Genomic DNA, 12,409 nt, shown 5'->3' with positions numbered 1-12,409 from the left:
ATATCTCATCCGCAAATCATAACAACTATTTGAGAAGGGGTTAAGAAAAGGCATATCATACAGCTTGTAAAGAATGTTCTTCAGAGTAAATACCTGATTACTCCATATATGAATATCTTATGTAGCTATCGTTGAAAAACTATATAATATCAAACTCCAAAATTTAATTTTCAGTTGGCAGGAAGGTGGGCACATATTTTTTTAAAAACTATGATAATGAATCTTTCCTTCAAGAACTGAAGAATAATTCAAGAGGCAGGTGCCTGAAACAGTAAGATCCAGCCTGGGACAGAGGTTACCGTTTTAAGGAGACGATGGTGCAGTGTGCCTGTGATGCACAGAAGGGTCAGGCGTTTGGAAAGATCACTAAGAAGTCACGCACAGACAGTACAGGACACCGCACTTCAGATGGGAAAGCCAGAGGGGGCAGCAGCGGAAACACCACCGCTTACAGTTTACAAACTATTTTGGATGAACACACTTTTAAACAGAGAGCAGCGCCGTACCAAGACACACGAGTAGGAGCGGTTTGCCTCAGTGAACAGGAATATTGTATCACTGGTACTGTTCAGAATTGCCAGCATACGGTAACAATAAAAAGTAATGGGCCTCCCTGGTGGCGCAGTGGTTAAGAATCCGCCTGCCAATGCAGGGGACACGGGTTCGAGCCCTGGTCTGGGAAGATCCCACATGCCGCGGAGCAACTAAGCCCATGCGCCACGACTACTGAGCCTGCACTCTAGAGCCCGCGAGCCACAACTACTGAGCCGGTGCGCCACGACTACTGAAGCCCGCACGCCTAGAGCCCATGTTCTGCAACAAGAGAAGCCACTGCAATGAGAAGCCCGCACAGAGCAACGAAGAGTAGCCCCCGCTCATGGCAACTAGAGGAAGCCCGTGGGCAGCAACAAAGAACCAACGCAGCCAAGAATAATAAATAAATAAAAATTTAAAAAGTAACTACTTTTCATCTGTTTCATTATTATTTTTAAATCAGCTGCAGACAGTGCATCCCTCTGTCACCTGCACCTAAGTGCACTGCCCCACTGCATCTGCCTCCTGGTACACCACCAACAGAGACCTCTGAGGTGACCTGCTCTACACTGTCTCTGGGCCAAAGACAACTTGTTCTGGCTGTATCAACAGAAAGAGCTCTCCCAAGAGAGACACAAAAGAAATCAGACTTTGAAATTATTTTCACCACTGTAGTTAATACTAATGTGAGTAGTTCAGGTATATTATACATTAACATAAAAATTAAATACTGGTTTAAAAATCAGTTTGTATTCATCTAATGAACATACATATTTTAGTGATGAGAAAATACTTACATTAGAAAGAAAATGGAGCGTTATTGTAGCATAATTAACTCTATGGGGAAAAACCAGATTCTATTCTTTTAGGATCATAAAAAAGGTCAGTAACTCAAAAGCAGTAATAGTTTTTCCCTAAGTGGACTCTAGCCCTAAAAGCTGAAATTTATTTTCAGCTTCATAAAGCGACAAAGGATGTTTCATATTTATATTCTATAAATTCATTGTTTATAAATAAAATAACCTAATTCTATTAAAAATAAAGGAAAATTTTTTGCATAAGGGAAAAAGTTATTTCAACCAAATTTCTGATGTGTTATTGATCCTACTCTAAATGGTTTCTAGATTTGACAACTGGAGATAAAATAACTACCACTAAACTTATTTCAAGGAGATTTACTGAAGACAGATGAAAGAACTAGAAACTAAAACACCTGACTGAAGGCCAGAGACTGACTGCATTAAACACAGAGCAGCCTGGAAAGAATCTCTGCGTGAGGGGTACAGCAGCTCCACCTCCGAGTTGGCGACGGGGTTTTTTCCTAACGTACACGTGTGACTAGAGACCAAGTCATCACTTCCAGCATTGTGTTTGTAATTGTTTGAAATGAAGGCACACCTTACTAGAGTTACTACATTACACAATATGAAAGGGGAAGGGGGAGTGTGAGAGTTACATAATTTAAATCTATGAAGATTAAATGAACAATGCACAATTTAATCACCAATTTAATGCTATATGGGTTTTTTTTAAAAAAAGGGCATAAACTATTCTGCCATGTGAAATAAAAATAAAGTCAGTTTCTGAAGTTTCTAAATTCGTAAAAATTTTTGCAGCTTAACATGGCAAGGCACTCAATAATGTACTCAACCATGATTATTAAAGGCTGTTGGCGGAGAGACTGCTACTAACATAGTGGGTTTAAAAATAAGCAGATGAATGCTCCTTTTCTAATATACAACCTAGGATACAGTAGGCTCCAAAGGGTTATTTTCAAGTTACTCATAAATATATCAGCTTCTAGAGTTTGTCTGGCATATAATATTCAATTAAAGCGGGCCGATACGTTATTTACAGACTTGAAAAAAAAACCCCGAAAGCTTAGCAAAACAAATGTGCCCTCTTTCACCTCTTAAGCAACAGCTTAACGTATGTCAAGAAGCAGGATGCATTACACAAAAGCACAAGGCTAGGCTAGTTTTGAGACTAGCATTCCCACTTCCTCTATAAGGTTTGCAGGCCTGTATAGCACTGATATCTAGAGACAAATAGAAAATCATCCAACTCCAAATGCATCTTTCTGGCTTAAACCTAACTACATTTCAACTTACCAGATCCCTGTGCAACACCCAGTTAGCATGCAGGTAGTGAATCCCATCTAGGATCTGATACAATAGTGACTTCACCATTCCCCGAGGTAACTGTACTGGCTTCTTGTTTGCTTTAGAAGCTCTGTGAAACTTGATTATATGCTGAAAGAAAGAAAAATATCACCAGAAGCTTAAAAAAGGAAAGATAGCTTGATATATAATATATATATATATAATATTTTCCTAACAGAAAAAGAAACACTCAGGGATTTCCAAAGATTTTCCAAAGATTTGAAAATATAATTTCACGTTCTGCTGGATAACATAAATAACCTTAAATTTTCCAAATAACTAGAGCTAAAATGTCATTTCCTAAGCATATGATACGGTCTCAGAAAATAAATGATGACAACAGAGAAGTAATGTGGTTTTATTTTTAAAGTATAATTAAAAATTACTTTCAGAGTTACTTGACCCCTGTTTATCTGGTGAAAATTTTCAAGGAAAGAGTATTTTTTATTCTGCAGTGATTAAATGAAAAAAAAAAAAAAAAAGAACAGAGAAAGCTCTGGCTGGTTGACATAGCATAGATGTGGTACCTATTTACAATACATGAGTTATAAAGAAAGCAAATGGGAAAATATTTCAATTAAGTGCACACAAACACAAAGGAATAACATGTAAATGACCAATTCACACTGGACATAATTAGAAATATGAAAGCTTCTTCAGACGAGGAAAAAAAACAGCCTTGTAACATCCATCAAAGCTTTCTAGGTATCAATATAATGTTAGTGGACATCCGGTAAACACAATACCACTTTATAAACAGAAAATCATTTTACAAATAAATGTACCTCAACAGAAACAAGATCCAATGTTTCAAACTTTTGACAGGTTTCATTTTAATGAAAGCACTCTTAAACTGCAAGAAAATCTACAAGTCAGCTGCAGCCAACTCTGCTGTGTGCACCACTGTGCCCATGCTTGTGTCTAACATGCACAAGAGCAGACTCCTGACCAGTATTTGTGAGGGAGTATCAGGTGTATTCTTGAACTTAATAAAAATAATTAAAAGAGGAGTGAGATATTTAATATTATACATTAATCTTTTCATTTCTACTTTCTTATGATATAGAGGTAGAAAATGGGTAAGAAATAACTAATGACTAATGAGTGAAGGAGTTTTATCTTCCAAAGAAAAAATAAAAAGCAAAGGTATATTTCAGAAGGTAAGGGGTATCAGTCAGTACATATGTAGTATGATTAATCTATACTTTAGTAGCAGCATTACATTATGTTAACTTTCTTCTCAGTAACTTTTTTAAAGTATTTAAGAAAAGGCAAACAAAACAGAGCTACAATAACTCTTAATAATCTAGACTGTTTGTCACCTATCTTAAGAAATGATGTGACAATCAAGTCTGTTCACCTTAAGAAGAACCAGTGGCTGTCAGAGCTTAAAAGAAAAAAAGATTAAAATACATTTAAAAAAATTAAAACCTGCCAGAGTAAGAATGAAAGGAACAAATATTTAGGGAGGTAAGATAATCAACTGATGCCATATACCACTTCTTTAGTTATATTTTCATTAGGGTATTACATATGTTTTACCAATATTTTATAACTACAAAAAACTATAGTGGGAGAATTTTTTACTTTCATTTTTATTCCAGTGCAATATAACAAATATGCAATATGTATACCATAAGATTTCACCAACACCTAAGTGATTTTTTTAAATGACTCTTTTTACTGCAACTGTTTTCTAATCCTCTGCTGCCTTACCCCATCTAATTCATTTCAATATTCAAATTAAAATAAGAAAATAAAATGGATAAAGAATAGGTTTTAATAAAATTGAATCACCATTTGGTTTTTATTAAAATAAGCATTAAAAGTACTTATTTGGCTTAAATGAGTATTTAATAAGATGATGATAAAGACAATGGTGACTATATGCACAACATTACATGCAGTATAATTTGTGAAAGCATAATTATACCTACATATAAAATTAAATATTACATACCAGTTTGTGAGAAACCACTGTAAATACAATGCTATCTCCTATGCTCAACTATGTTTTATTACAAATCACGTTTATAAACCAGACTGGAAATTTTCTCATAAATTTGGATTATATAATTTGATCTTATGTTAGATTTCAGTATGATGAATGTTCAATTCAATATTGGCCACCCTGATTTAATGAATTTTTATTAACAGAATCCTAATTTGATTAGATTAGATCTCTTTTAAAAGAACAGAAGCCAACAAAAAAAGAAAAAAATATTTACAACCAGTATGAACCTTGGACAATAGTTTCATAAAACAGAGAGAAAATTTCATGTGTCTATTTTCTGTTTGAAAACAGTTCTTTCCAGATAACTTACAAAAATAATTTGAATCAAACCAAATTTAGTCATGGAAAACAGGAATCTACAAACAGTATGAAAATATTTTTTTATAAATCTGAAAGCATATGACACCAAAATAAGTTTCAGTTTCTGAAGTCTGTTAAAGTTAAAATTATGTAAATGAGGATACTTCTGGAAATTAGCAAGAGTTTAAAACTATTTCCAGAAGGTGAATTTACTTTTAAACAGTTTTACTAGGATTTGTGCTAGTTTTATTTCAAAATTTTGTATTTGCATTTACGAACTACAGCTGAATGAAAGAATAAATTATTTTGAAGATTTTGAGATTGAGCCAGGATACTATAATCCCTTGCATATGTTTTCTCTTTTATTTAGCTCAATAAATGCACAGCCATGCTAATTTAGTAAATATAGATAGGATGCAAAACACAGTGAAATATTTAAAGACCTTATTACTTAGTAAATATCAGAAAAATATATCTCACAGTACTGAAGTAGTTGCTAATGAATTAACTTGACATAATACTGGGTTTTGTTTACTTGTTTTGTTTCCTAAACGGAAATCTGTGTTAACATGTTCTTCACCCAAGACTGATCAGGATATAAGTTTTGTATCTTTCAAAATTATTTGGGCTATCCTATTATAGATTTTCATCTATATATATCATTAATCTTATCCCCAAGATGGCCTTTCAGGTTTTTTTTTTTTTTAAATGTAGCTGTTGGGCTTCCCTGGTGGCGCAGTGGTTGAGAGTCCGCCTGCCAATGCAGGCGACACGGGTTCGTGCCCCGATCCGGGAAGATCCCATGTGCCGTGGAGCGTCTGGGCCCGTGAGCCATGGCCGCTGAGCCTGTGCGTCCAGAGCCTGTGCTCCGCAACAGGAGAGGCCACAAGAGTGAGGGGCCCGCGTAAAGCAAAAAAAAAAAAAAAAATGTAGCTGTTATATTTAATAAAGGAGTAAATTTTATAGTTACTTAAGGCTTCTGTAAATCCTATTTTAAAAATAATCTGCTGAGTAAATGCAAGATACTGAGTCAGCTGTTTGTATTTTACCTATTTAGACAGGATAAATTTAAATTCTTAGCTTATAATAATGTTTATCAATACAGAATCATATTTTCATTATATTAGCTAAACTAATAAATATAATTACTTGACTTTGAGAATCAACTGTTTAATTGGGTCTGGTGACCTAAAAATATTCTTATCATAAAATAAAAGCCACAACAAAATAAAAGCCACAACAGACTCTATTTCCATGACAATCTCATTTTGTAGTTAGACCTCTCTTCTACAAAGAATTCTTCCTATATAAGAATATGCCAAATTCAAGTGTGTACAATATTGAACTTCTGCCAATGAAAATAAGAAATACATTAGAATACTGAATATCAATTGTGAATGATACCCAATAAATGATTAACAAGTTTTCTACTGTACTTGTATAGAACACTTAGTTTACAAGGCTTTTTGAATACAAAATTGTTCTCCAGGAAAATCCTGTAAAAAAGAGCAGTAAAAGTATTATATTTTACAGATGGGGGAAACTATAGCTTCAGAGCCATTAAGAGATTTGTCTAAGGTCACATGACAAATGACAGTCACATGATAAATGACAGACAGGCCCATTAGATCTCAATCTAGTCCTTCAAACATAACATATTCTTTTCCCTATCACCTTCTCATCTTACATTTCTTTACATTACAGAATAAAAGGAAAGATGCTGCTTTTAAATTTTATAAGAAAATAGTTATTACTGTTAATTTTTCTATTTTATCAAAAATCTAAAGCTAGGAAACAATATTGAAGAGTTGTTTGTTTTCTGTAGTACGTTACAAAGGTCAAACTGATATGACCAAAAGTAAAAATACAAAGCAATACTCTAGTGTTGGTAACTCCTCAACCACATTCTAGGAAGTTACTTTTATTTTAAAAATGTAAATCTCGGGCTTCCCTGGTGGTGCAGTGGTTGAGAGTCTGCCTGCCGATGCAGGGGACACGGGTTCGTGCCCCGGTCTGGGAAGATCCCACGTGCCGCAGAGCGGCTGGGCCCGTGAGCCATGGCCACTGGGCCTGCGCATCCAGAGCCTGTGTTCCGCAGCGGGAGAGGCCACGACAGTGAGAGGCCCGCGTACCGCAAAAACAAACAAACAAACAAACAAAATGTAAATCTCATACGAAGATGAGCTCCCAAAACTGTTTTCAGTCAGTCCCTCTTAATCCCCAACTGAAACCATGGCTCCACGTCCACCAACCATTCACCTTACCCAGAGGTCATGCTCAGCGTAGTCAAACAGCAGCCATACTTTCCTATCAGCATGAGACAGAAACACCTTCTGAAGAGAGATGACATTTGGATGCTTAAGCTCTCGAAGTAACTGCAAAACAAAGGAGATTCATTAAAAATCTCTGCCATAAAAATAGCATTAAAAACCCCATACCATTTGTAATTCAAAGGCAATACAAACTTAATGGCAATCAATCCTAAAATTCTAATAAGTACCTATACAATTTTGAGATACCCATACAAATGAGTAAAAATCAGTGGAGAAAAGATACTGAAAAGATATAACTGTGTAAATCTGTCTGTATGGTTGCTATTGTTTAGTTGGTTTCTTTTTTTGTTTTGTTTTAATGTTTTTATTATGGTAAAATATATACATAATAAAAAAATTACCATTTTAACCATTTTCAATTCAGAAGCATAAGTACACTCACAATGTTGTGCAACCATCCCCACGATCCATTTTAGAACTGTTTCATTATCCTAAACAGAAACTCTGTACCCATTAAATTACAATAACTCCCCACTTTCCTCTCCCCCTCAGCCCCTGGTAACCTCTATTCTACTTTCTGTCTCTATGAACTTGCCTATTCTAGGTACCTTATATAAGTCGAATCATACAGTATTTGTCCTTTTGTGTCTGGTTTATTTCACTTAGCATAAAGTCTTTAAGGTTTATCCATGTTGTAGCATGCATCAAAATTTCATAGCTTTTTAATGGCCAAATATTGGGTTGGCCAAAAAGTTCCTTTGGTTTTTAAGTAAAAATTAAAGACACATTTTTCATTTTCACCAAGAACTTTACTGAACAATGTATTCACCATTTTGCTCCACTACTTCTGCCATTTTTCAGGCAACTTCATAATTCCATCTTCCCAAAACTTTTTATCTTTTTGAGCAAAGAACTGTTCCAGGTGCCTTTTACAGTCTTCCAAGGAATGGAAATTTTTTCCATTAAGAGAATTTTGTAAAGACCGAAATAAATGGAAATCCGAAGGCGTAACGTCTGGTGAATACAGTGGATGAATCAGAACTTCCCAGCTAAGCTGTAACAGTTTTTGCCTGGTCATCAAAGAAACATGTGGTCTCACGTTATCGTGATGGAAGATCATGCATTTTCTGTTGACTAATTCTGGACGCTTTTCATCAAGTGCTGCTTTCAGTTGGTCTAACTAGGAGCAGTACTTGTTGGAATTAATCATTGGGTTTTCCAGAAGGAACTCATAACAGAGGACACCTTTGCAATCCCACCATATACACAACCTTCTTTGGATGAAGACCAGCCTTTGGTGTGGTTGGTGGTGGTTCATTTTGCTTGCCCCACGATCTCTTCCATTCCACATTATTGTACAGTATCCACTTTTAATCACCCGTCACCATTTGTTTTTTTTTTTTTTTTTTTTTTTCTTTTTGCGGTATGCGGGCCTCTCACTGTTGTGGCCTCTCCCGTTGCGGAGCACAGGCTCCGGATGCGCAGGCCCAGCGGCCATGGCTCACGGGCCCAGCCGCTCCGCGGCATGTGGGATCCTCCCAGACCGGGGCACGAACCCGTATCCCCTGCATCGGCAGGCGGACTCTCAACCACTGCGCCACCAGGGAGGCCCCACCATTTGTTTTAAAAATGGAACATCTTTGTTACATGTGGGTAGAGAATCGCATGCAGAAATACCTTCAAGAAGGTTTTATTCTCTTTAACTTATGCAGGACCCAAACATCAAAGCGATTCACACAACCAAGCTGGTGCAAATGATTTTCAACACTTGATTTGGATATTTTGAGTATGTCAGCTATCTCCCAAGTGCTGTAATGTTGATTGTTCTCAATTAATGTCTCGATTTGGCCGCTATCAACTTCAACTGGTCTACCCGACCGTGAAGCACTGTCCAGCAAGAAACCGCCAGCACAAAACTTCGCAAACCACTTTTGACATGTTTGATCAGTCACAGAACCTTCTCCATACACTGCACAAATCTTTTCTTCGTTTCAGTTGCGTTTTTACCTTTCTTGAAATGATAAAGCATAATGTGCCAAAAATGTTGCTTTTTTCTTCCATCCTCAATATTAAAATGGCTACACAAAAACTCACCAATTTTGATGTTTTTTTAAAAATGCACACTGATATGACAGCTATCACAATACAATCTAACAAAATTGTTTCTAATGAAGTTAAAGACAACTCAGTGTTACTAGAGCTGTCTTACGGGAAAACTGAACAAACTTTTAGGCCAACCCAATACATTCCATTCCATTTATACACCACATTTTGTTTATTCATTCATCAGCTAATGGGCCCTGGTTGTTTCCGTGTTTTGGCTACTGTGAATAATGCTGCTATGAACATTGGTGTACAGGTACCCGAGTCCCTACTTTCAATTCTCTGGGTAAATACCTAGGAGTGGAATTGCTATATCATAAGATAATTCTATGTTTAACTTTTCGAGGAACCATCAAACTGGTTTTCACAGCAGTTTTACCATTTACATTCCCATCAGCAATGCATGAGAATTCCAATTTCTCCACACCCTCATCAACTTTTATTTACCTTTTAAAATTTTCTTTTTGTAATAGTCACATCCTAATAGGTATGATGTGGTATCCTGCTGTGCTTTTGATATGCAATTCCCTAATGACTAATGATAAGCATCTTTTCATGTGCTTACAGGTATATCTTCTTTCGAGAAATGTCTATTCAAATCTTCTGCCTAATATCTAATATATGGGCTCTAGAGTGTAGGCTCAGTAGTTGTGGTGCACGGGCTTAGTTGCACGCGGCGTGTGGGATCTTCCCAGACCAGGGCTCGGACCGTGTCCCTTGCACTGGCAGGTGGATTCTTAACCACTGTGCCACCAGGGAAGCCCTCTCTGCCTATTTTTGAATTGGGTTTTTTGTTGTTGCTATTGAGTTGTAATTCTTTACATAGTCTAGATATTAATCCCTTAGCAGATATATGATTTACAAATATTTTCTCCCATTCTACTAGCTGTCTGTTTTGACATCACAAAACAATTAAACTTAAAACAAATCTGTAGCTTGTAATTATTTAAAAAAACTATCTATAGTCGTCCCTCAATATTTGAGGGGGACTGATTCCAGGACCACCCCCCAACCCCACCCTGCCCCAGGAGGGTACCAAAATCCCCCAATGCTCAAGTCCCTTATACTTTAAATCATCTTCAGATTACTTATAATATCTCTTCTTTTTCTTTTTTCTTTTTTTTCCTTTTACACTTATAATATCTCTTACAATGTAAATGCTATGTAAATAGTTGCTGGAGCATGGTAAATTCAAATTTTGCTTTTTGGAACGTTCTGGAAATCCACCCCCCCAATATTTCCTATTCATGGTTGGTTGAATCCATGGATGCGAAGGGACAACTGTAACAGCAACAATAGAAAATACAACATTCATCACCACCAAATATCAGATAAGAACTAAGATCTGTAACTCTGTGAGATACAGTACCTATTTTTTCTGCAAATTACAAAGGAAAGCTGAATAAAATTTTGTAAACTTTTCACAAAATAATAAAGAGCTTATACAGACAGAAACTTGCAAGTAGAACACATCTGCATGGGTTTATTAACCTTTCTCATCTCCTAGAAAGACATTCTTCTATTTAAAATCTTTTATCTCCTTATTTTATCTCCATTTAATAACCCAAGTGGCCCTAATGATGCGTAAGTTAAAAAGCATTCCAAAAAAACCCCAAAAAAAGCATTCCCATCCCACCATGCAAAAACAAATACAACAGCAACAATGACAAGAAAAAACTTATCATGAAGCCTGATATTCTGTCTCTATCAGTTAGAAATGACTTAGTGCCTTGCAAATGTGTTCCAAATACATGACAGATATGTCAGAAAGTCAAGGTTTTAGAACTTAGGACTTCAGTACCTTTTCTAAGAACGCTTTTCACCAAAACAAGTATCAAGGTAAATGTAATGTTAACAATATATTAGGGGCTCTGAAATGAATTCAGCAAAGGAAAGACTATGAATGGACTACATATTAAGTCGCTTATATTAATGATTATTCTCTGGAAAGGGATGATTATTTTATTCAGGAGCAAGATTAAATTCAAGTCATATATTTCTGCTTTTAGAAGATAATTTAAAACTTATGAAACTCCAGAGATATACACAAATTCTCAGAAACTTAAGGTCAATATCTAAAACTGACCATTTGCTAATTAATAGACAAGGCAAAGAATCTGATACGGGAAAGCCTGGACTTCAGGGTCGCCCAAGATCAGCCAGATGGCTGGAAGAGTGGACCTAGCCCTAAGTGCATGCCAGTTCTGGGTCAGGGTTCTCTCCATTACCTCACAACTGGAACACACTTCTCAGCTGGGCAGCTATTTCAAATCCTTTCTGGAAATCAGCAGGGTAGAAATTAAAACAAACTCCAAAGCTGTGGCAAAAGCTCTCTCCAATGATTAGAAACCTACATGTAAAGCTATTCTTAGATGTCACCTCCATCTCACCTCCAAGATGAGGTTTAGCTCTTGTATTAAAAGGAAACAGCAGCAACCATTTTATTCAGCTCTTCCTAGGTGCCAAGTATGGGGCTAAGCACACGACATGCACTATCTCACTTAATCATGAATTACCCTATGAAATATTTAGACTGCTCTTACTTTACCAAGAGGAAATGATGGTGTAAGGGGATTAACTAATTTGCTCAAGGTCACATTCCTAGGTAGTGGTTAGAATCAGGATTCAAATGCTTTTAAAATTAATTAATTGATTTCTAAAATACAAAGCCAGTAATTTAGTCTAACAACAACACATGCCAAGACCTAACACCCAGGGGGAGTAATTCTGCTTATCATCCAGAGACGCAGGTATTTTAAATGTATACTAGGTTATGAACTGGGCAGTGGTAGGCCCTGTGTCTAGCTCAGCACGGCCCTGCTAGTTTCTAGCACACTGCCTGGTACGTGCATTAAATACCTGGTAAAGACATGAATAACTGAGTTCACGAATAAAGAAATACACCAACGAAAGGGCATCGTACAACACACCCTTTGGCCTCTAAACTGTGGACTAAGATCAATGCTTTCATCAAAAAATCAATCCACTTTTATTTTTTAAAAATCTGATCAGTCAAGTATTAA

At 36.3% G+C, this 12,409-nt stretch overlaps 1 protein-coding gene across 3 annotated transcripts in view; it reads right to left on the bottom strand.

The window, feature by feature from the left end:
• CDK8 (cyclin dependent kinase 8) overlaps nucleotides 1–12,409 on the bottom strand; it is a 99,730-nt gene that overhangs the window by 35,873 nt on the left and 51,448 nt on the right. For all 3 annotated transcript variants that reach the window (XM_082601945.1, XM_082601946.1, XM_082601947.1), the window contains exons 3-4: nucleotides 7,275–7,385; nucleotides 2,646–2,786 (exon numbers count right to left, since the gene is read on the bottom strand). In XM_082601945.1, the coding sequence (XP_082458071.1) occupies nucleotides 2,646–2,786; nucleotides 7,275–7,385 (252 nt within the window). The remainder of the gene's footprint in view (nucleotides 1–2,645; nucleotides 2,787–7,274; nucleotides 7,386–12,409) is intronic.

The sequence above is a fragment of the Mesoplodon mirus genome (assembly GCF_964341445.2).
Source record: "Mesoplodon mirus genome assembly, chromosome: 17".
NCBI lineage: Eukaryota > Metazoa > Chordata > Mammalia > Artiodactyla > Ziphiidae > Mesoplodon > Mesoplodon mirus.
This window is presented reverse-complemented; position numbering and strand designations above follow the sequence as displayed.